A 26335-nucleotide genomic window follows, 5' to 3' on the forward strand; every position below is an offset into this window, starting at 1 on the left:
TAGCAGAATGTTGCCTCGTTATCTATGTTTGTAGCTAAAATCCTAATATTGCTATGTTTAAGATTTATAAATGGGAGTCTGCTAAAATTCGTGCCCTGCGTGTCTACCTACGTACATGCTTTACGAGCTTTTGTGGCCACGTGGCCACGTGCCTCAGCTTTTCACATGCCTGCATGCCTTAATTTTTTTGTGATAATTTCTTTTTGTTGGATACTCCTCGTTGTTGCTAAAGAATCCAGTAGTAAGCGTTGTTAGTCTACTCTGAATCAATGGAAAATCACGTGTTTTTTGTTGTTGTTGATACTTCAATGGGACCTTCACAATCTTTTTAAAAGCCTGGAACAACAAAATTTCAACGCCTTAATTTTAAAAGGATTCATCTTTCGCAAAAATTATTTCCCTTAATTCCACAATTATTCGAGTCGTGAAGGTTTATTAATGAAATCCCAATTACCGCAAAAGCACTGGGGCACGTAAGTACATAAAGTACGTTGAGAAAATAAGGCGCGTAGACACATAAAGCACGTAACCACGAGGGCACGTAAGGCACGTAATTTAGCAGACCCTGTACATGGCTAGAGAACGATATGATATACAATCGCGATCGATATTAATAATTTTTTCCGGTCCTTTTAGTCATCGCAATCTCTTGTAGGGAAAATTATGTTCTACATCTAGAACTCCGTTATCTCAAATTTTCGCTTTGTGGAACTATTTTTCCGGTCCTTTCAGCTTACAGGACGTATATTTATAACAGTATTTTTTACTGATATACTCATCCTGTATATAAATTTAGAAATTAAAATAATAATAATAATAATCATTTTATCACGAACTGGATATAGCCTAGAGAAAGCAGAGTAATACTTTAAGCTTTTTTGGAAAGAAGTAAGTTTAGTAACAATCACATACTACTATCAATATATATATATATATTTTTCTTTTTTCTGTTCCTCGTTTTCGGCTAAACAAGTATTTTATCTCGAACTTCAGAAGGTCTTCGACGCTCGATAACTCGACTATCCTTTATCTCGAAATTTCGACGCTTTAACAATATCTATCTGTTACTGTTTTACTGTCACAGTATACAAATTGTTTTGAAAAAGTAAAACATTTTATCACTTAAATTACTACTGAGTTGAAACTTTTATCCTAAAGTAAAAGAACTTAAGAATGTAGTAAAAAATTGACAAGAAGAATGCTCAAAAAAATTAAGAATATTTTGCCTATGCTCAGTTTAAATATATCTGGAACTTCATTGCAAATTGCGTTTTGACAAGCTTTCGAATAATCTCTTTTTCACGAATAAACGATATAGGTCATACATGTGATTGAGCATCCTGAGACTCATTTCCTAAACATGAATATAAATCAAGAATATAACTTCAGCAAACAGACAAATAGTGAACTATTTTTCTTATGTGGTGCTTTAGGAGCATTGTAACAGAATTAGTGTAACAGAATTAGTTTAGAAATTCAGGGATATTTAAAGAGGCAGACAAGATGACTGGGTACATGATAGTCAAAACCCTGAATAACATATTATCGTAATTATATTTATTGTGAATCATATAGCTATAGTTTCAAAAGTATGAAATGATTTAAGATAATGCTTAGCTAGCTATCTAGATTCGTGGATGTGCAGGTTAGAATTTTCTAATTTTTCCAGATCAGTCATGAAAAAGAACAGCTAGCTAAAGCTACAGAGCACACCTTTCGACTTGCTAACCTTGTTTAATAAAGTTAAATTTCTCTAAAGCACAGACCTGTGCTAGCTAGCTACAGACAGGAGGGTCATTATTAGCTATATATTTATTTTTTAAACAATTGTCAAGTTATCACAACACCAGGCACCTATAATGTTACACACTCAAACTAACCATAGCAATAAGTCTTGTATTTTTAACTTCAATATATATATATTTAATAGTACCATAACAACAACTCAATATGTATGTTTAGATAATCACGTAATTAGGACTAATACAGCTATTAGTTTAGAAAAACTTTAGTCTCCGTATAGGTTATAGTTAGCTTATTAAACAAGCATCTTCTTACAGAGATCGTCCGCCAGACTGTCAACCATTATTAAACACAAGTGGAAATGTTAGCGGCGGCCGACAAGGATGGAAGGCTATCCTATGAAGATGGCAGGCTATCCTATGAAGATGACAGGATATCCTAAAGATGGCAGGCTATCCTATGAGATGGCAGGCTATCCTACGAGATGGCAGGCTATCCTATGAAGATGGCAGGCTATCCGAAAAAGATGCCAGGCTATCCTAAATCAAATTAGGAATATCCTTCCACATTACGTCGAAAAATAGGATAAATTATTATAAAACAAAAAAATACGTCCTCGTAGCTTTCAAAACGTGTCTAAGTCGTCTTAAAGACGTCCTTGTAGCTACCATAACATATTTAGGACGTCTTTTCCTCTTTCAAATGTTATACTGCTAGTAGACTTTACGATTTCGTGATCTTTAGTAATTTTTAACCACTCTGGAAATTTGGACAATGGCCATTACACTACTGTTGCTTATAACCAGGTGCATGGTAAGTGGTTTCATTGTAACGACCGAGCAGTGGTCCCTTGCAAAAATAGCTTGCTAAACGATGTACAACCTTACATTCTTTTCCTTGAAGAATTTAGGTAAAATGCAGTCAGCACCACCCGTTCCGGTTTATGTCAGCAAGGGGGTTTGACTATTCTTATTTTTTGTAGTCTTGTCTTTGGAGAGTGACGACTTCACTTATAACCCCAGTCAAAATAAAACCAAAAACAAAATAAAAATTATGTCAGCGAGGCGGTTTGACTGCACTGGTCTTATCTTTGGAGAGTGACGACTCCACTTCTTACCCCAGTCACCCAAGGTTGTACACAGTAGGACAGATGAAAAGTTATGGACGAAAGAAATGTCTAGTTCCTGCTGAAGACTGTTCGCAGATCTCTTTTGTGGTGACTCAGCTAGACATTTTGAGTACCTTGGTTCAGGAAAATGAGTCGAAACCCTTGTACCCTTTACAGAAGTCCTGTCCTACTCTCTGTCTGTTTGTTTGTTCAATTTTTGTGCCAATTATCTCCTTGGAAAAAGGAAGAAACGTGTTCTCATATATGAGCATATTCTTTAAGGAGCAAAACCTCTAGAATTATTTAGATTTTAAGACTTAACTGGTCGAGTTTATCATTGTGCGTGCACTTTGTAACTTTCATTCTTCACAGAATGACATGAACATTTAGACGGATGGGAAGATTAATATTCGTACGTCTTACTATCACGCAATGTTTCATATGCAGAAAAGATTTTTATGGTTTTGATTGATATGTACGGTTTTCATTTCACCTAATTCGTTTATAACGTTATAAAGTCTTTATTACTAATATTAACTAGATGTCTCTGGCAACGCTTCAACGTTGTTAGGAACAGCGTCATTCTCCTTGCGTCCACCACAACCAGTACTGTCAGGGGCCTGTTTGAATGCAACAGACATTACAGTTTGTACATCTGATGCGGTAGCGTCTTTTGTTTAAAACAGCTTCTAAAAAGTTAAAATGCATGTCAGTACACCCCTGAAGCTATTTACGTACATACTTAGTAAATCTATAAAACTTCAGGGCGTGATTAAAAACTTAGAAATTGCTTTTCCTCTAATTAGAATAAAACTGAAACAAACTAACTTGTTAACATACATAAAAGAAATTTCAATAAACTTCGTATCAAATAAAGCTGGGTTAAAATAATTCTAAGCAGGAATAAGACCCCAAAATTGTAACCCGCAAAGTTTTACAGATAAGATACTCACTTTCAATCAACAGAATAAGATTGGAAAAATCCTTAAATTTCTTCTTTGCTCATTCATATTATAATGGGACATGCAACCGTTGGTCATGACTCTGAAGTCAGAAAACAAAGCCTTAATTATTGTGAACATATGAGAACATTTACAAGACATCGCATATATAAGCAAAAAGAAGACGAAACAGACACTTAAATTAGTCTAAAAAACTAGAGAATAATGTTCAAAACTCAATTTCATGAAAAGTTTACCCAACTTTGCATTACATTACGCGTGTTATCCTTATAATTAGAACCCCTCAATTCATGATAACTGTTAAAGCTATAGAGCAGAAAATACACGCATAATTAGTCCATATGGATATGATTGTAGAGAATTTCATTCAATTTATCTTTAATAACTAATAATTAATCTTTTTTTTATTCGAAACACTGCCTAATTAATATATTTTTATTTGTTTTTGTATTTAGAACAATTGAACATACAACTAAAAACGACAACACATTACCATGCTCCTTCTAGGAAGCATCTTCCAGCTTCACCTCTGCGACGACAGCTCTTCGTGTGTTTCGCATACTTTGTATTCTCTTTCATAACAATTTCCTGTTCCCCGACCAACTTCTTAAGCATGTGTCACATCTCAGTTAAGATGGAAAGTGTCTTGTATTGGAATTCTATAGAAATAAGAATGTAGCTTACTTTTTGTGCACGTGTAAAAGATTAAGCATGCTTTTTCATTTCAACAATTTAACACTTTCACTCCTTAAATATAAATATAAAAGCAAAAAAAATTCGCATTGTCTCACTTTTTTCGGACAAAGGAAAGCGAGAAGGAGTAGCATTATCTTCAACCTCTTCAAATTTACGCTTGCTGGCAATGCTAATCGGAGTACCACTATCTCTGTCTCCAGACCTGACTTTCGATGGAACTATAGGTAAAGTAAATGCATAATCGTTAAAAAAACAACTTAAAACTCAAAGAAACAACAACTCAAAACAACTATATTAAATACGCTCACCATCTGTCTCCTTACTGTTTCTCGCAATAACTGGGGAGTTTTTTGGATTTTGAACTATAGAAAAGTAAAATAGTTGCGTCGGTTACTTAATTCTGTATTGACATATTTAATAACACAGGAGGGAAAACATGGTCTACGAAAAAATAAGTTTCCTCAAAGAAAAAAATCGTTTAGCTGAATTTATACTTACAAAATGTGTTATGCACTGCAGCTTTGAGCGTTTCAGGGACGACTTCTGGTACAGTACATACTTGTCGCCGCTGGATTTGGAGGCCATGAACACCATTGTGCTCCGTGGCCTCCAAAGCCCCCACACAATTAACCTCAGCGTATAACTAAAAAAATAAAAATAGAAATTCTTACATCATACATTGCGCATTGTTGCATAATTAATTACATGTTTGGTTTATCGAGACTGTTGTCTCATTAAATCAACAAAAATTATATTGTATTAACGAATGAATAAAAACAAATAGTATACTAAGATATAACAAGGAACCGCGATCGCTGTGAAATCACGCATAACGAAATAGTATTTCACTCTATACGTTCTTTGGTAGGCAAGAATATGTTGATATAAAGCCGAATTTCCACTAGAAAAAAAGTTAGCGCTAACGCTTATTTTTTTGTCACTGAGAATGCGTGACGAAATTGTTTTGCGGCTTCAGCGTTGCTGCTTTACCGCTTTTGGTAGTTCGAAGGCTTTAAAGTACCAAAAGCGTTAAAGCGACAACGTTGAAGTGGCAAAATAATTTCGTCACGCATGTTCAGTGACTACAAAGTAAGCGTTAGCGCTAACGTTTCGTCTAGTGGGAATCCTGCCTAATACCAAATCAGATATTAATAAAAAAAATGAGAAACCGAATTTCCAGTTGCATCACTTTCATGTTCTTAAATTGTCTATTTGGAGGAATTGATGTTGAATTTGAAAAGCTAGATCTGGCTAGTTACGATGTTATCTAAAATCTTAAAACTGTTTGTAATAAGAAATACACACACTGTATTGCAAAACCTATAAAAAGGGCTAGAACTTCAGTTTGTACTCATTAAAAGAATGGGCCATATTATGTTGGGAGAGTGTTCATAACTTCGTAAAATATTACTGTTGCTTAGTAACTGACATCAGATTTTTGTAATATTAAACGTGTTATATAGTAGTTCCGAGAAATCCTAAATATTATAAACGATATGTTGATGACACCTATCACCGCCGTAAGAAAGGAGTACCAGACGAACTCTTTGAAGCTCTTAACACTTACCCTCCCAATATCAAGCTGACCATAGAAGAGAATCTGTCTAAGTTCCTCGATACCCAGATTTCAAGAAATGAGAACGGCACTTATACATATAGTGTGTATAACAAAGAGTCAAAGTTACCCTTCCATTGGTCATCTAAAGTTCCCACACAATACAAACGTAGTATATAATCTAAGGTGAACTCCACAGAGCTGAAAGAATCGGAAGTTCTTTCAATCTTTGAGAAATCTTTGAGCTCCAAAGAATCCGCAAAAAGTTCAAATCTGTAGGTTATCCGGTTCGTTTTATTGAAGCTCAAATAAACACTTTCAAGCTTAATCTGTCTGACGAAATGACAATCCCAGACTGGTTGTTCAAAGAAGATAAAAAGAAAGTTTTTATCCAAATACCATTCTGTCCCAAGAATGAGGCGTCAATTAGAAAAGTTGCCAAAAACATAGAATCGTTTACGAATGGGGAAGTCAGAGTTGTTTATACGTGGAAAACTACTAAAGTCAGGTCTCTTTTCCCATTAAAGGATAAAGTTAACCACCATAACAAAGTCATTTAGAAGGGAGAATGCGCAACGTGTAACACTATCTACATAGAAGAAACAATGAGAAATGCTGTTGTGAGATGGAAAGAACATAACTCCAACAGTGAGAAATCCGAACCTTCTAAGCACTTAGTCAGAAATCCTGATCACGCCTTTAATTGGTCCATTTTGTCTAAGGCGCCAAGAGACAATAGAAAAAGAAAGATTTTGGAGGCATTTTTCATTTGTTCCCATAAGGCCCTCTTGAATGATCAAAAAGAGACCAAATCACTTTTGTTATTTAGGAATGGAGTTACATAGCTTTTTAGCTACACAATCGCCTGTTTTTATTCTCTATTCCCGTGGGAAATTAGTTTTTGTTTCTTTTATTTTATTTTATTTTTACACATGGTGATTTTGCACATTTTCTTTCTTTTGTTTCGCTTGTCCATGATTTTCACTTGTATTAGCTTAGGATATTTTTATCACTTGAAAATGTAACTCAGTTACGAAAATTTTATTTTTAATTTATAAAACTTTTCTTATAAACGTGTTATAGTTACATGTTTTTGGATTTTGCCAACTTCAATAAATTGGATGGATGCTGAAAGTGACCATACTTTTATCAAAAGCAGATTCGGCAAAATGTTGGTAAAAAATATGTTGGCGGGGTTATTTAGTAACATCAACCTTTTAGAATAGCGTTTAAGAATTTCATCGAATGGGAAAGGCATGGATGTGATGACTGAAGATTGGGTTGCTTAGTTTTTAGCACAAGTTTAGGCTTAAAATTTTCAACTGGGTTTCTTATTAAAAACATGTACCGCACCAGTTATACTAAGATCACATAAAATAATATTACACAAGTTCTGCATTGTCTTTAATATTCGTCTCAATCAAGGCCTTTCACAAAGAACTTACAAAATCAGTACTCGCAAAACGCGATTATCAAACTTGCCAATAGCAAAAATTTTAAAAGACCTTAACGAAAGACGAAGATGCCACAAACCGTTTGGCATAGATTTTGGCATAAGTTTCAAAAATTAAATACATCAGCAAATTTTCCTAAAATTTGTTTAAAAATTTTCTATGTGAGAAAGGTTTTTACTTATGACATTGCATTTTACACGTCGCTGTTTGCTTTTGCAGAGTTTTCTGTACGGAAGAAAACCTGCATACCATATACGATTTATTTCCATCGCACTTTTACAACAAGGTTCAGAAAAATTGTCGATGAAATGAAGGCAAAGTTTGCGGATTTAGTAGTTGTAACTAAGCAGATTTTTGCAACAGGGATGCTTATCAACAACTTGAACCTCATCATTTATACTAAGACGGGTTAAAACAATCCTCACGGCATATCAAAAAAGTAATGCATTGCCTTAAATATTATTTGCAACCAAGCACTGTCACAAGCACCTCGGCGCAAAAATCAGTACTCGCAAATCGACTATTAAACGCTCCGAAAGCATTAAAATTTAAGAGGACTTAAAACGCAATACTTTAGGTGACATACAAGTACTTGGACAAGTGCTTCAACTTTGCGTGTCAGTTAAATAAATTAGGTGAATTAGCAAATTTTGTTGTCGCGACAGAAAACACCAAAAATTTGGTTGACATGTTTAATGTGGGAAATGCCTAAAGCGCTTGCTAAAGCGTTGCATTGCAGACGTGTTTTTTTACGCGTTGCTGTATGTAACAGAATCTACGAACAATCAACGAAAAAACATTGTAATATTTTAAAGAACAAGGGTAAGGTTTTATATTTTAAATACTTACAACATGGTTGGCAATATCGTTCTTTTCTAAAGAGAATAAAATAACAAGTTTGATAATCAATTCAAAGGTCAAATAAAAGGATGATTTTTCTAAAAATTTATATTCTTACGTTTCTTGTTGAATGTTGTTATCCACTAAGAACTTTTTGCAAACGCTCAAGATTTAAGAGAAAGTCATAATTACTCTCCACGGAGCCATTGAAGTCAAGTTCTAACCAAAGACATAAAGATTGTCCTATGTTTTATTTTTAATGATAACAGTGGCGATCTGTTTATATGTATAGGATTCCCTGATGATCTATCAAATAAATAAGATGTTAACCTAAAGATAGTAATATCTTTTAAACGTGTCTCGATAACATTTTTGGTTGCCTCATATTTAGATATTAAAATCTGGGATTTTGTACTGTTTTACGGGCAGGTTAAGAAAATACCTAACAATCTGTATGAAGAAAGTGAAGTTTATAGTACAGACCAAATGTTTTTTTATGATTAGAATCATTGATGAAGTCTTGCTCCATGGAGAGCTAGATCTTTGCACATATCTTCGGAGTATTTTTGTCGGAACCACTTTTCAAAATAAAGAATCTAAATTTTGCGATAATTATTGTTTTGCTAAAATAACGAAGATATATGTACCTATACATACATTATACAGCTACAAATGATTTTTATCAATTCATGAAATTCGCAATTCTGCAAAAATTAATAAAATTAAATAAGATTAAGGGTAATCTTATTTATCATGGGATATTTTGGAGTCTTTATATCCGGAGTGGGTTAAATCAACCCCTTCTCAGTATCTCTGCAACCACTTGATGTAAGCAACCAAATCTTGCACAATGTTTAAGCAAGGTTTTTAATTTTCTTTTGTCTAAATACTAAACTAATAACCTTTGTTTCCAGTCCTAAGCAATTCCGCGGCTTGTCGCAAAATATGTGAAAACAAGACCACCCCAAAATAGAATTTTACTTTTTGCGGTTTCTATTCTGTATGTTTAATTTCGTAACTATCTATGTATCTTGCTTGCGTTTTGCACCTGTGTCATGTCCCCCCTCTTTGTTCAGGATTCGTTGTAATAAAGTTTGGATAGTACTTGTGGACAATTCACTCATATATTCGAACGAACGAATGACGTTGCAGAAATACTAATACTAGGTATGTGAAGTTACAATATGCACTTCTCCCAGCTTGTTGTATATTTTATTACAATCCCCTATACACAGGTTTTTATAAGCAAAATTAAACAATTTCACATGTTGTAACCAATTGACTATTCCTCTCGTCTATTTTAATGACAATTAACATAACACGGTATCGAAACGTAAGCTCGTTTGATTAAATCGTGTGCGTCTGCCATATCGGTAAGAAAGACGAGGAAAACAGGGTGGCTACATTATTTTTTTGACTGTAACAATATTTGTCACTTGGTCCAAATTTAGTAATCTTTTGCTTTTTAAATTAAGAGTATATTAAGAACGTACTCAGTCTGAATTCCCCCATAGATTAAGGATCAAATAATGTGAGTCTAGAATAGCTAATTATTTTCGAATACTTACAAGTTAAGGTACCGTTGTTTTTCTAATTATAAAATAAATTATTTTCGCGCGTTAAAAATTGAAGGAAAATAAAATAGAAACGGGAACGAAAATAAACACGCGTTATTAATAAAAGGCAAAAAAAATTATAAGCCCGAAAAATAAGAATTTTTTTTAAATTATATTATCTGCCTTCTGTGATTAAACATAATTTGCTTTTTTACTTTTTTTATAAATCTTGTTAGAAGAAACATGGTACTTCCACTAAGTGGGATAGATTTTTTTCATACTCTATCAATGTTATCCGCCACAAGTAGATTCCACTCACTTGCGTACTGTACTGATATGTAAATAAAATAAGTTTGACATGAATTTTTGCTAAAAATGGCCTATGCGCGATAATTAGAGACCGTGTTAAATTAGACAAACTACGGTATATATTTTACTAGTTTTTGAATGACTATCCTGTATAAATACTCGTGATAAATAAATAAAGACTAACAGTTCCAAATCCTGTGGGGCGGAATAAACAAACAGAAAAACAGCAACAAAAAAATTAAATATTTCCTTCTGGCTGGTTTGCCTTTTGGCGACCGGCACCACCCTTTTGATCAGGGGCTTTTTTTAGCTTTATTGCAATTTGATTGCGCACATCTTTCTCCGTGGCTGCAGGGTACTTTCGTGCCATAGCGTCTGAAAAAAAAGACGACTGTGAGATTTGTTTTTTCTCATTTTAATTCTAAAATTTGAAATGGCCTCCTCGCAAGTTAGCAAAGAAAGTTTATAGTGAAAAGTCTACAAAAGGAAAATAAATTGCCATTAAATTCTAATTTTTTATTTGATATGCAAGATTTCCAGACCAATGACGATCGGTGTTAAAGAACAAAAATCATAATTGTACAGTGAATAGTAGCTATCCGTATCGGCTAAGTGTTTGTTTGACGGCATCCTTATAGTCGGACCCACCAATATTCCGAATACGCTGAATCTAAGTAAAGAAGAAATCAACTAACCTCTTTGCACCTTAAAAATATTTGATTAACGAGTACTAGGGCACCAAAAATTTTTAAGACAAGAAAAAAGGATATTATGAGAAAAGAAACTGTACAAAGAAACTGGGAATTGATAAAAATAAAGAAGACCTTTCAAAATTCTTTAATGTTGTGTATCAGTTTTTCGCAAACATAGCAAGTAAATGTAATGCAGCATACCATGTCCTTAACAGATTCTTCCACATCAATTTCTGATGTATCATCTAATATGTCATCACTACTTTCACTATCGTCTTGCCTTAAAAACTCCTCAACTTTTTGCTTCAACCTCCGTCATTCATTCCGCCTCTTTGACTTATCCATTTCTGAAATAAGTTTAATGCTTCTATCAATGATCTTAATAAAATATTTAGTTAAATAATTTTTAAGAAAGTTACAGAAACGTGTCTATGACAGGCAAAGTAATGTCTTTTTTCCTTAAGATATAGCTGCAAGATGTCACAAATATTTCTCTCTATTTTGTATGACTCTCTGATAATCTTAATTTGGAAATTTTATTAAGACACAGGTACTTTTTGTGATGTAAATACTTTTGTTTCATTTAAAAATCCAATTATACAAGTCACGCAGAATCAATTTTCATTATTTGTTGGTTGTGTACTTTATTGCTGCCTTTTTCAGTCTGTTTTGTGCGCGGACGGTACACAAGAAAGCAGACGCAACCATGCGAACACACGGGGGAGGTGGAATAAAATACGGTACATCGGTCGGTCTAGTACAGTATGATGATGACGTTTCATATTGCGTCGTTTACTGCGCTTGCATCCTTTTTGCTGCTTGAAGAAACTCTTTATGTTAAGATTTCAATCAATTCTCACTTTTACCACACGCTTGTCCTATTCGTACGGAGACTAGAATCAATGTGAAAAGTGCGCGAAAAAACTATAAAAACCCAATTAAAATTAATGTGACGTGACGGGTCTTCATCTCCGAGACAGATCTTCATCGTTTATGTTCAAAACACTCCCCACCAGTGAGTACTCGTCTACGAACGACTGTCCATCCAGTAACGCTTTATTTGATATAATTGATTATCTTGCTTACGTCGGACTCGCTAAAGATGTGCGTCGTTTATGTACGTCGTGTATGTACGTCATTTCCGGTTTGCAATATCGTTTGCCCAAGATTTATCATCGAATTTTTTAACGTCGTTGTTTCTTCACGAATTATGTACACTTATAAAGAACACAATTCACCGTCGTATGCAAAGCATAGTTCAGGTGACATTCCAGTAACGCAAGTGATCGGATGTGACGAATGTAATTTCCATCAGCAGTTTTCACTTTTGCAACCCTGTTGATGCCATCGTTGCTAGGACAGATTTTCGCAATGCGTCCTAGCGGCCAATGATTTTTCAAGACTTTCTGGTCTCTAAATATCACGAGATCTCCTTCCTTAATATGGTCGTCGTTTGTATTCCATTTAGCACGTGTTGTCAAAGAAGGCTGGTATTCCTTTCTCCATCTATTCCAAAACATATTTGAAGCAGCTTTTACGGCTCTCCATCTTTTACGATCGTCGAGGTCTGTAAATACAGAATCTACAGGTGTATTTTGCGACGCTCTCCCAATGAGAAAATGATTTGGCGTTAGTGCTTGGTAGTCATCTGCGTCACTGCTGATAGAAGTCAACGGTCGGCTATTAATGGTTGCTTCTACTTCAGTCAAGAATGTACGTAATTCTTTTTCGGTGAAAACGCGATCACGAACTATCGCTTTCAACGCTATTTTAGTGATTCTTACCATAGATTCCATCGCTCCATTCATCCATGGTGAAAATGGTGGGTTGAACTTCCATTCGATACTATTCTTTGATAACTCTTTTCGAAGTTTTGTCTCATTCAGATTCGTTACCACCTCTCTTAGTTCACGATCTGTGCCGACGAAGTTGTTTCCGTTGTCGCTGGTGATTGTTTTGGGTTTTCCTCTTCTTGAGATAAAACGTCGAAGTGCAAGAATGAAACTATCTGTTGATAAATCTCCAGCTAGCTCAATATGAACGGCACGTGACGTCATGCAGGTAAACAATGCTCCATGCCTTTTCACGGTACCAGATGAAGCTCTTGTCCTCTTACTTCTCTTGACAATCATCGGACCAAAGTAATCTACTCCTGATCGATTAAATGGTTGTTCACCTACAGCAAGACGATCGATTGGTAGATCTCCCATAGGTGGTGACATTGGTTTGACTTTCTTTGATTTGCAGTATGTACATGCATTTATCAAATTCCTCACAAAGGATTTTCCAGTCGGAATCCACATATTTTGTCTTGATAGTGATAGTGCTAGTGTGGCGTTTTGTCCAACATGGAGGTTTGTATGATGAATGTGTTGAATTATGAGTCGTGCAATGTGGTGTTTCGGCGAGATTATCACTTGGTGCTTCGACGCAAATGGTATATCGATTTAACCAATTCTTCCTCCAACACGAATCAAATTGTTTTGCATCATTGGTCTCAAAGCTAGAAGTGGTGATCTCTTTGGTAGTTCCTTGTGTGATTGTAGGTTTTCGAATTCTGATGGGTAGGATTCTTGTTGTAAGATGCTATACAACTGTAACTTTGTTGCTTCAATTTCATCAACGGTCAGGTAATCAAATTTTTCACGTTCAGATCCTCCCTTTCTTAATAACAACCAATTTCGTTTTAATTTGATAATTCACACAATGTGCCGACAACTGATGAATCAACTGATTATCGGATTGTAGTTTGAGCCATCGAAGAATGTTGATCGATGTTAGTTTCTCCAGTTCACTTCTCCAGCTTAACCTCCTTGTTTTTAATTCAGTTGGTATTTCTTCATTCCAGTCTACTTTGGATTTCCACAAAGATTGGATGATAAGTTTTCCTTCTAAAATGAATGGTGTTAAGATGCCAAGTGGGTCAAATATTGAACTTGTTAGACTTAATATACCTCTTTTAGTTTCAGGTGATGGCTTGTTGACAACTTTGAATTTGAAATAGTCAGTATTCGGATTCCATAACATACCAAGTACTCTTTCAGTCGGTAATTTGTTTAGATCTAGATTGACGTTGATTACAGTTTCGGTATTAGGAAAACACTTAAGAATTTCACAAGAATTTGAAAGCCATTTTGTTAAACGAAAGCCACTTTTCAATGCTTCTGTCACGGTTTTTGCTATCGATACGGCTTCTTTTACCGTTTTCATGGAGTCCAGACAATCATCCATGTAAAACCTTTTCGTGATAGCGCCTACGATTTCGCGATCGTGATCGATACTAGTTTGTCGAAGAGCGTAATTTGTGCAACAAGGTGAGTCTACTTTACCAATAAAATGTACTTGCATCGCAAAGTCATTAATGTTGTCGCTAGTGTTTTCTCTCCAAACGAAACGAAGAGCATCTTGTTCTATCCTTGTTATACTTTGAGCTGATGAAACATGTTTTCAATGTCAGCCATAATTGCGTAACGATTGGTACGGAATGTGAGTAATACAGATACTAGGTTGTTCAGCAAGTCTGGACCGGGCAATAAGTTGTCGTTTAATGAAATACCTTTGTACTTTGCAGCTGCGTCAAAGGCTACATGAACTTTTCCGGGCTTGTTAGAATGGACAACACCATGATGTGGTATGTAGTTGGTGATATCGGATGTTGGGTTTTTCTCAAAGTCTGAAAGCTTTCTCGCATGTCCAAGAGCGATATATTCCTTGGCTTGTAATCTGTAATTTTCTGCTAAAATTGATTGCTTGCTCAGTTTTCTTTTGTTAGATTTCAGACGTTGGACTGCTAATTACCTGTTGTATGGTAATTTTGGTTTCTCATCTTTCCACAATAAACCTACTTCAAAATGACCGTCTTTCATTTTCGTGGTCGATTTAAGTATTTGTAACGCATGTTTCTCGTCTTTCGGTCTGGATGGAGTGGAGGCTTTGTTCCATATGACTCGATTTCCCAAAATCTTTTTACTGCTTTATTGAGATTATCCGTATCAGTTTCTAATCGATTAATATTGATAAATATGTTTTTATTCTTTCCACCAAACAGGATCCAACCAAGTTGCGTTTTAACAGCTACTGGTTCGTTGCGTTTTCCTACTCGATAATCGTGTTGAATATGAAGTGATGGTGTATCAATTCCAATAAGTACTATTACTCTGTCGTCGGTATGTCGTTGGTATATCTGTGATGTTTCGTTTTTTAGTAGGAGTGTTAAAATCTGGTACAACCTATGCTTTCTCGATTCTGATTTCTTCTTTCAGTTTGATAGGATGAACATTAAATGATACGATTTTTGATTTAAACGTCTCTGAATTCGATAGGATCGTCAATACTCTCAACGGTTGCTCCTTTCTACCTAATCCGAGTTTCCGCGCTGTTTCTTCGCAAATTAAGGTGCTATCTGATCCACTATCTAAAATAGCGTTGGTTATTACTGATTTGTTGTTATGAGTTACGGTAACCGGGATAACTTGAAGATAGGTGTCAGTTGTGGTACGAGATCGGGTGATTTTTGCCTCAGATTCATTCTTTGTATATTCATTTTCATTTTGTTGTGGCGGTCCTAAAAGCAGCAGGGTGTGGTGACGTTTTCCACATTTATCTTCTCGACACCTATTCTTAGATTTACATTATTTTATTTTGTGAGAAGGTGAAAGACAATTGAACCAAAGTCCCTTTTTTAAAACAAACTTCCTACGATCTGCCACCGGGTTTGATTTGAATTCTCTGCATTTAAAAACAAAATGATTTTCTGAACAAATCCAACACTTCGTACTGCGTTCACTACCTGCACCTGTTGCAGATGTTCTCACTCTTTTCTCATCTCTAATTTGAAAAACTGATTGTGAAAGTGGTGAGGTAATCTAGCTACAGCCTTTGCTAAATTCTCAGTTGAATTAATAGCAGATTTGTAGCCCATGGAGATTTGCCAAGTATTATTAGAATTAGGAAGCTGCTGATATCGACGGAGAGATGTTCTGTCGCGAGGTGGTATTTGAGGAAGATCGAGAACGTTTTTTAATTTAAAGTATGATACAACAACAGGATTGCCGAAGTCACGTTTCAATGCTTTAAATGCAGATGCGTAAAATATGCCACTTGTACCAATCGATAACACCGTCTTCTTCGCATCACCGTCTAATACACTAATCAACCTCTCCATCCTTGTGTTATCGTCAAAGGAAACCTTCAAGTGTACTCTAGATTTAAAGTTTTCCACAAACTCATCAATAACAGATCAACAACTGGTAGATTTCTTGATTCATACTCCCAACGAAGTACCCTAGCGGTAGTTATCGCATTTGCAACTTATGTAATAGTTTCTTGTCCTTCAATAAGATCGACAATAAATTTATCAATCGGTTGATAACAAGATTTATCGATATTTTCCGGATTATTGAAGACATTGCTTTCGACATCTTTTAGTTCTGAACGGTTCGTTTGAGATTTATCCTGATTTAAACATGGAAGTAATTTAGTCTGATCTTTATATGGATGTTGATTGACTGACGAGTTGCATCAGACGGTACATCATCGATGTTGAAGAAGTGACGGCTTTTTGTTGAATGGTTTGATAAAGATGAAGAATGTGGTTTAGAACAATGTTTGTTGATGTCACTAGGAATAACGAAAGCAGTGTCGTTTTTAGGATCAGCCTGCCGTATCCAATGCAGGACACTTCTTTGCCATACAAACTTCATAATTAATTGATACTTGGCCTCCCCAGCTAGCTTTAAGCACCACAACATAATCTTCCACTCAAACTACGGATTGATTCTTCCTGATGCTTCTATGCCTCTTCAGGTCTTTCTCGTTGTTAATCATGTTATTACTTTGCTTCTATACATCAGCTTTTCTTGTTTATCGTGTCCCATACAGAACTCTTTACAGTATTATTAGCATATAGATAGCAACACAACACTATATACAGTAATACATACGTTCAATCATAAATCAATCGCCAAGGAGGTCTTCGATTTCGACCTGAACTTCGGATATCATTTTGTTTGTGTTGTGCTGTTGTGTCTTTTGTAGACTTATTTCCACCCATCCAAACTTCATCAACCTGATATGGGACAGTTTCTTCTGCTGCATCATTGTCTGCATCTGGATCCTTGGGGAGATCAGATGTTTCAGGGACCTCAGGATTTACATTGTCAACGTCATCTTCAATACGTAGAGCAGGAACAGCAGCATCTCTGTCAATTGAGTCATCATCCTCTTCAACAGGAACATCTAAATCAGCAACATCTTCAACAGGAACTTCAACATCAGCATTATTTGCACAATTTGTGTCATCTGCACTACTTTCCCCTTCAACAAGAGCAGTGTTGTCTAAGTTGGCAATTTCTTGACGGTCTACAGCTCTCATATCGGAGTCAATTTCTTCATAGAGCTCTGGATCAGCAGTCTTGGGTGTTCTACTCTGGCTCTGTGCTAACTCTAATTGTAGGAAATCACATTTTAACATTAGGTTACGATTTAAAGATCTGGGCTCTCCCTTACCATTTTCTCTCCTGATCACATACACAGGTAGGTCCTCTACCTTTCGTAGAACCACATGTACATCTACTTCCCAATAGGAACGAAGTTTACCAGTGCCACCTCGCTCACTTCGATTTCGCACCAGGACTCTGTCTCTTCTTTCAACTCCAAACCTCGAACTTTCTTGTCGTATTGATGTTTTCCGTCCATAGCATAGTCTTGTTGTAATTTGCCTGGTCTATACCTTATTGTAAATTGATAATTTGAAAGATCTGCCACTCATCTCAAACCTGTTGCATTTAATTTTGCAGTGATCATGATGTATGTTAGGGGGTTGTTGTCTGTGAATATTTCAAAGGGTGGGCCATATCCCAAGTAGTCAGCAAATCTTTCGGTTATGGGCCACTTCAAGGCTAGAAACTTGCGTTTACCGCTATGAAGATGATAGGTTTGTTCCGCGTTCGTTAGCGTTCGAGAGGCGTAACTGATGACCTTTAGTTTGCCTCCTTTATTTTGGTATAAGACAGCTCCTAGGCTTTTTTGCGAAGCATCACAATTTACAATAAAGGGTTTATTGAAATCAGGAAAGGCTATTACTTCTGGTGACTGCAATTTATGAATGATCTCATGCAAGATGTTTTGATGTGATTGTAACCAATTGATTTTTAACTTCGAATTCTTTTTGTGTCCATGTCCTTTTAATATATTGTAAATCGGCTTCATTAACTTCATTAACATAGTCCTTTACTTCTGAGTAAAGGTTTCGAGGTATTGATTGATATGGTTTACTTACGGTGGTCTCATCCTTCAGTCTTATGTTCAATTTAGAATCATCAATACTCCCAATATCGCTTTTTGATCTTGAAAATACTGTGTTCACTTTACGTAACATTGTTTTTAAGCGATTCTTTTGGTCATGCCACATATGCAAAAGATTCACGCCTGGAAGCCAATTATCGGAAGTCTTAGTTAATACAGAATCCGTTTTGATTTTATTCGGCGTCCCAGGAGTCTTTTGATCAGGTTGTAATGGTATAGCTGCCGAAAAGGACTTTATGGTACCAATAACGGTGCCTTTTCGAAGAACGATATCTCAAATAGTTGGGTTTTCGATGTAGATTGACACATTTGGCGATTTTCCGCGTTTTAGTCTTAACAGTGTTTCTCGAATCTTTATTTCTTCGTCGTAGTCACTGTTTTGCATAGGCTCTAACAAGACCCTTCTTTACTTTTTATCCACCATAAGACGAGTTTTGCATGACACTGCAATCCGATGCTTAGCAGGAATTACCGTGTGATGCCTAACGTTGACGTTTTCCAAAATGTCTTCTGAATCATTGTTGTCCTGGATAATCTTTATCAATGACTGCACATTGCACTCATTCAAGCTCTGTAGAACATCTGTCAGTAGAGATGATACATCTAACTCTGGAAAATTTAAAACGTTATGTTCAATTATGTTACATCCGATTACGGGTTGTTCGATTGGTCCCGGGGTTACGAGAAATGGTACATTTATTCAATAGCATGTAAAACGCGAAACGACAAGGGTGCGATCCCACAAATAGCAACTTCAGTGTTGTTCGCGGCTTTGAGCGATGTTTTTTGTTCCACGTCGACAAATTCAGAAATCGGTGTTGGCTCTATGCCGGGGGTATGCGTAGAAAGCCAGATGCGGTCAACCAAACACATCATAGACCCGGTGTCCCACAGTGCTTTGCATGTCCAGTCATTTAACCGGCAGTTTATGATCGGTTTACGTTCAATAAGCTTTATTCATCTCGGCTTAAACTTTGACGACAAGGTTTGGTTATCAAAAACAGTAAAGTTTTTAAACTTTTTGTGACGCTCCAAATTAATTGAATCCTCGATTGCGGAACAAATGTTATTATAAATATCCTTCTTTTGGCATTTTCGCGAACAATAAAAAACATTAGATTTGCATTTTGAACAACGATACAATTTTAAACTATTTACATTACATATCCGACAATATCTATTTACAGCAGAGGGCTTTTTTGAAGCACTACTCGCCTCTCAGGAGCTCTTGTCAGTTTTTTTGAAAAAGATCACACTCAGATTGGCGGTAGTACAGGGACCCACAACAAAAACAATGTTGACAGGGGCCGTGCGAATTCCGCTGCATACATTCCTTACGTCGTGCAGAGTGAGGGGCTTTGGACCTATACTGGTTTGAATTTGGTTGCCACTTTCTTGAGAAGACCAAATCTCTCAGTTAGGTTTTTATCTCCTCAATTTCCTTTTGCAAATTCAAATTATTAAGGGTAGGGTTTTGTTGTTCCCCAACAATCTCATTAATTTCCACAGTTCTATTATATAGTTTTATTTTATTAATATGGTCGGTTTCATCTGAAACAACTTGATTCAATTTTTGTAGAATATCTTCATCCGAAACAAAGTTTTCAATTTGAATAAGGGCAGGTTCTTTTTTTTTACAAATACCTTTATTTAAATCCTTACGTTCCTTAATCCAGAAATAAAAGCATGTAAGAATTTTTTTCCCACTAACTGCCCATCATAGGGGAAATCTTCCTCCTGAGACACAAGAATGATTTTTTGTCGTAAACTGAGAAGTCTGATTGCAAACTCTTGGGGTGTTTCTGTAATAGTTTGGCAAGCATTTGTCATTTCGATAAGAAGTGTAGTTGCGTTTTTTTCGAGAAAATGGCATCTGAGAATTTTAAGTAGTGGTTTTATTCTCAACCCGGACCTCAACTCTAGGTAGGATGTCAATGGATTATTTGGCTTGAACGTTTTTTTAACGGCTGCCAAAATAACCCTTTCACTATATCCTCTAACCCATTTTTTTTTTCGGAAAGCCAAACTTTGGTAGGTTAGTTTTTCCGTCTGACCTGGACTGCCAATTGACCCATTGATTTTGAATTCTCTGATTTTTGAATTTAACAAAAGTTGGGCATGCTTCCATGATATGACAAAAGTTTTAGATGGGTGCTCTATTGGTTGGAAAACATCATCAGGTGGAATTAAGGTATCACATGGATAAATGTTCCTTCGGGCTGAAAAAGGATTGTATGAATTACTCAACGATTTCTCCAGGGTGGCACCATGACTGGGAGTCGAACTTTTCAGAGTAAAGGTACGAAAGGGATCCTGTGGCAACCTTTATTTGTGTGTATGTGGCCAGAAAGTTTCCCTACTTAGTCTGACTGGTTTTAGAATACGGCTAATAGACTCATGCAAATCTTCAAACAGGCTCATTCCGTGGTCATTCAAATTTTCTACAGTTTCACAGTTTATGTATCTCTGGATTAAATAGAATGTTTTACCTTGCTTTTTTCTATCCAATCCCAGTCTTCATTCCAAAAACTTCTGATACAATTTTATCTTCTCCATCATAATTTGGCACAGCGTCTTCAAATGTTAGGAATTCCTGTGGAGCAGCAGCCATCATACATCAAACCCATCCAGCCATCAATAAGCAATCTTTTGTTCTGTTGACACCCTCGTCTTCTTGTTAATCCTCACACAAGGCACCAAATGTTAGAGGGTGTGTCCAATAAAAACTACTTTTTTGTCATCTATACTTTTTTAACACACATTGCTTTGTTACAACCAATCAATACTGCCTACTGTGCCTCTACTTATATGTTTCCTTATTTGGGCCTAGCCTCCCTGATGTGAGCCCAATTAGGCACAGTATTCTAAAATGCACTTGATAGGAAATGGGAAAAGCTTGATACGAGACTCAACTGGTGTAGACTTAACCAAAACATGGTATCCAGCTACAAGAAAGTGGAACAAGGTTTTACAACTGATATATCTCACATATTTTATCCAAGAAAAAGTCACGTGATTTTAGTAAAAGTAAGCAATGTATCACGTGGTTAAAGCTAACTTAGTCTTACCCGTTGATCCTTAAAAAAAAGTACTCCATCGCCGCGTTGTCTCGCTTAATTAAGCATTTATATGAGAGAATGACCGGATTAAAGTACTGGGCAACTCAGTCCAAAAAAGTGGCACGAAAATTGAAGATTTTAATGTATAGGTGCGAAAATCCTATACACTCTCCTCCGACCCTTATATTTTCCTTATTTAATGAGGAAATGGGCTCCGCTACTCTCCGCAAAAAGAAATATTAGCTTAAAATTAGAAAATGTTTTTTGCAGTTTATATTTAATTCTAGTACTTTTGGATCTCATGTTTCCACAAAAATCTTTGAACTTCATTAATAGCCATTTTACCCTATGTGGGTGCTGTTTTTTGTCCTACAAGAAAGCGCACGCATGCACATTGTTCTTAAAGCGAAATCAAAACAACTACGTCACACAGAAAGTGGTCTATGCATGGATAGCTATGTTTACATTTTCAACAGTAAAGCTTTTTAGCTCTGTGGCAGTCAAAATAATGGATATCATCTTTAAAGACTTTTTGTCCTTTATTTAAATATTTTGAGTACAGGTTGGGTATACCTTTATGCACAGATTATGCTGATTTTTATGTAAACCTGCTTTACCAAATAAATTAGTAGTAGTGGTAGTATCATGGATTTAAAAGCCTCACTCACTTAAACCTGTCGTCTCCACATTGACTGCCACACAGATGTTAAAGACAAAAAAGCTTAATGCTAGAGAAATATAAACACAGAAAACCGTTTATAGCAAGCTACAGGATTTGTGTGTGGATGGTGGTGGCTTTTAATGGTGTAAAAAGCTTATAAATGTTTGCTAGCTGGCTAGCCGGTATAATTATAAACATTTGTGACTAGTTATTTTCTCTTTAGATAGCAACTAAAACTTAGCTCTATGAGACTTATGGTTACACTAGCTGGCTAGAAACACCTAGCTACTAGCTGTAACAGTAAAAAAGGCAAACAATGAAATAAATATATATATACATGACCTTAACTGCATGCGATCCATAGCTCTTAGTCCCAAACTCGCTTCACAAAATAAAAAGATAACTTTTTTGGTGCTCATGAAAAAACACGATCAATTTTAAGAAGAAACAAGCCTTAGCTCTATATCGGGCTACCATATTGCCGGAACTCATTTGATAAATAATGCAAATAAAAACAAAAACAATTTTAACTTACTTTCTTCAACCAACCGGTGTCCTTTCTCCACTTGGTTTTGTTTAAAAGTTACCGCCGCTTCAGACATTCAAAATTGTACAGACGGGGGTAATAATTAAGTTTTTTACTTTTTAATCATTCTTTTGAATGATAATACAGATTTACCCTGCTATTTTAATACAATACAAGTTTTTGAAATCAAGTTATTGTGAGGTATATTATATATATTATTAGCAGTGTTACGTTTTTACATGAAAGAAGTAATTAAATATGTTACCCGCGGAAATACAGTAAACCAATTAAATCACGAATAAAACACGGGTTTTTTCGATCTTTTTTGCGTCTTTCAAATGCGCGTCTTTTATCACAAACGAAAAAGACCGTGCCTGAAAAAGACGCATTAAAGACACCTTTAAAATGCGCGTCTAAGACATGCGTGTTAAAGACGTTTAAAAGACGTATTTCGGGTGCGCGCATATTTCATGCGCAAAAAAGCCCCAGAAAAGGCGTCTTTAAAACGTCTGGGAAGTCATGGGTAATTAATTTTAATTGTTGTCTAAATGCAGTTTCTTTGTAACGTGCACGGAGAAAAAGTTTTAATTTTTCGCGCGTTTTTCAAGACATTACGAAAAACAAAACATTTACAAATTTTGTGATAAGAAGAAAGTTTATGTAAGTGGTTTTTTGTTTGTTTGTTGGCTGTTTTATTAAAATGAATTAAAATTATCAAACGAATGAAAATAAAAATGTTTCTTTTATATTTACTAAATATTAATTTGAAATTAATTACTTGAACATTTTTTGACTTTAACCGTTTAAATCTATTTTTGAGAACGTTTTAAGCTGGATTTGTTTCTTTCTGAACGTGTTATTATTGTATTGTAATTATTGTTGTAAATATGAATTTATCTACGAGCAAAAACCCGGATAAACATATTCAAATTTAATTGACCATCTGCTAATTATTATTACTAGCCGGCGTCAATATTTAAGTATTGTGTATGAAAAATAAACCCACAATAATAGAATAAAAAGTGTTACCTTTTTGCAATGCTTTGTTAATGCAGGGGCGTTAAAGATGAAAGAAAGGATGTATGAATGGTGTACCTACAGGAATAAAAAAACATTAAATAAGAGTGTACTTGATACTAAAAATAAAGGTCTTTACTGAGTTAAGGCCTGCTGGTCCCCTGGACATTTGTTATTGTCCGTATCAGCTGTGATGCACAGGGGTATCAGTTTTGCCAAAATGTTATCCAAAGAAAATTTATCTGGATAAACTTAAACCTTATTGTCGCCAGCTTTATATAGATATATAGAACGAAGTACTAATTAATATTATTTCATTACAGTGACGCACTTCCCATCCTGGTAGGTGTGGCCTGGTAGGTGTGACCGATTCCAACTCTCTTTTCTTCGGCTTCATTATTTTTCGCCAGACGAAGTCATCTCTGTCCCGACCACCATTTCGCCTCCACACCAAAAATGCCGCGCGGGACCTTGGGCCAGCCTTAACCCTTCGAAATCGTAAGAACGCTTGAAATGAAAAGTCCTAATTAACAATTATTTTTCGCCAGACGAAGTCATCTCTCTCCCGGCCACCATTTCGCCTCCACGTTCAAAAATAATGCGTTTTGCATGGTTAAAGAAAGTTTACTTGAGGTTCAGCAGCTTCCACATTTTCTGAGTCAGTTTTATGCTCCTCTTGCATTGCCTCTATTTCTTCTTTCCCTTCCTGGTTACTATCACCATTGCGTGGCTGCTTTTCGGTGCAGGACGAAAACCTATTTCTTGACATTTTATTCTAACCTAAAGTACCAAAGTATTTATTAATGTGACAGACTGTGTAGGGAGAATATGAATGAAACATATAACCACAAAACAAAAATTACATTTTTAATAAAGAGATATTACACATAGTAGGTGATGAATGATTATTGTAAAGTGGCAGCTTTGGAAATTTCCACCACCAACTGTGAGTAATAATCTTGGCTTTTAGTTTGTAAACTTTAACTACGTGCTAATGAGGAAAAATACCTTGTACATTTTTGTTCATTGAGGGTAGTTAAGATTCACGTAACAGGGTACACCACGAGAAGGTAAGCCATAGGATTTTAAACCCCATCTATGTGAGAAGAAGAAAAGCAGGCACTAGCCGAACAAACAACATTGGACTAAAAAACTCTCACAGGCGTTGAATGTAGAATTTTTTCTACATCCAACGTTTACACGTTAGATGGTGTATAAGATAGACGCTCTGTAGCAACACTGTGTAAAACCGTTTTGGTATCCACAAAATAACTGGCAATCGTGCAAATATTTTGGACAGAACGCAAAGTTTAATCATAGTAAGTTGCAAGAACTTTCTGTGAAGAAGCTTTGAGCACTGTCCATGGACAAAACACATATCAACATTGCCCACTTTGACAGAACACAACTGATACTGCCATGCATACCGGTAAAAAGTATGCCTATGTTTAGGAGATATCACACTAACCTGACACCAAATTCAAAACGAAGTAAATTTAATTAAAATATGCGTATAAATATGGTGTACAGGTTGACACTCCACAAGGTACACAATTTTTTATTGAAGCAAAGTAGATCAAATTTTATACATAAGGCATAAAACATGGCACATGTGCGGGTAACAGGGTGTTGCTGAAAAATCACATTTATGTTTTGAAAATTACAAAACTTGTGGGTAAACAACATTTTTAGTATAGCATCTATCTCGTACATAACCCTGCTGTTGTGCATTGCATACCTTGACCTTGACATGTCTAAGAGCGCGAGCTCTTAAAAAGGCAACAAAAAGTTGACCATGGCTAAAGCAACGTCTGCGAAGATATATTCCAACTTTTTCAAAAGTTTGACCTTGACTTTTGTTTACGGTCAAGGCGTACGAAAGACGTAATGGAAATTGAACACGTTTAATTTGAAATGGCAAGTTAGTATCATTGGGAGCAAGTGCAATGCGTGGAATTAGTACACGATTACTTGCAGCAATCCCAGCAAGAAGTTCACAATCAAGAACATTGTCTCTCATGTGGCAAACAACTACTTTTGTGCCATTGCACAATCCATTTTTTAGGCTAAGATTTCTTAAGAGCATTACAATACACCCGGATTTCAAATGCAACATGTGTGGCGGCATATCAGAAAGCGTAATGCTATTTAAAAACTCCATAGGATACATACCAAGTTCTTCAGGGTCGTCTGAAAGAACTGAATCAATGGAAACATAAGTTCGCGTTTCCCCGGGAAGTGTTTTTAAAATGAGGTCATTAATTTCTAGAGCTTCATCATTTGTTGGTGTCAAAATAACACGACTCCTAAAATCAGCTGCTGCAACATCCCCAAAAATAGCTTGAATGCGGTCCTCATTGTGTTGAAGGACACATTCAGGAGGCATGCAGCCGTGCAGTGGATCATCGTGCTTTACAGGTAGCCTTTCATCGCCTAATTTAAGCCACCAATTTGCAAAAGCTTCCTCTTGTAGCCCTACCCTCATTTTGGTGCGGAGATGAAAGATCTGGACCGTGCGCCATATAACAGAACTTCTAAGACAAACCTCCACCACTTGTGCTGGTCGAGCACGGGAAGAGTTTGCCTGAAATCACCACCTAAAAGAATAACTTTTGCTCCAAAAGGAGGGTCGTTATCGCAAATGTCTTGAAACATTCTATCGATAGCTTCAATTGCATGTTCAGGTATCATACTGGCATCGTCAAATAACGCAGTTATAAGTAAAGGTTTTGCCAGTACCTCCTGGGATATCGAGAAAAAAAAGGTAGCTTGCTGATTATTATTATTATTAAGCAGCGCGGTAAGAATAGTATCAGCAGCAAGGAGCTGTTCTGGGTTTAAAAGAGGCCTTA

General features: G+C 35.9%; 1 protein-coding gene across 1 annotated transcript; it reads right to left on the reverse strand.

The window, feature by feature from the left end:
- Positions 1–24666: 24666 nt before the first annotated feature.
- Positions 24667–25968, reverse strand: LOC130626027 (uncharacterized). The gene is made up of 2 exons (XM_057441138.1): positions 25222–25968; positions 24667–24951 (listed from the first exon to the last, which is right to left on the reverse strand). Exons 1-2 carry the CDS (start codon positions 25966–25968, stop codon positions 24667–24669), a joined length of 1032 nt encoding a protein of 343 aa, XP_057297121.1.
- Positions 25969–26335: the final 367 nt, after the last annotated feature.

Source organism: Hydractinia symbiolongicarpus, chromosome 14, assembly GCF_029227915.1.
Source record: "Hydractinia symbiolongicarpus strain clone_291-10 chromosome 14, HSymV2.1, whole genome shotgun sequence".
Classification (NCBI taxonomy): Eukaryota; Metazoa; Cnidaria; class Hydrozoa; order Anthoathecata; family Hydractiniidae; genus Hydractinia; species Hydractinia symbiolongicarpus.

Excerpts from the sequence above, each read along its gene's own strand:
- LOC130626027 (XM_057441138.1), bottom strand. The coding sequence starts at position 25,968 with ATGAGGGTAGGGCTACAAGAGGAAGCTTTTGCAAATTGGTGGCTTAAA. Across the intron at positions 24,952-25,221 it reads TTAGACATGTCAAGGTCAAG|GTTAGTGTGATATCTCCTAA; the intron begins GTATGCAATGCA and ends ATTTGGTGTCAG.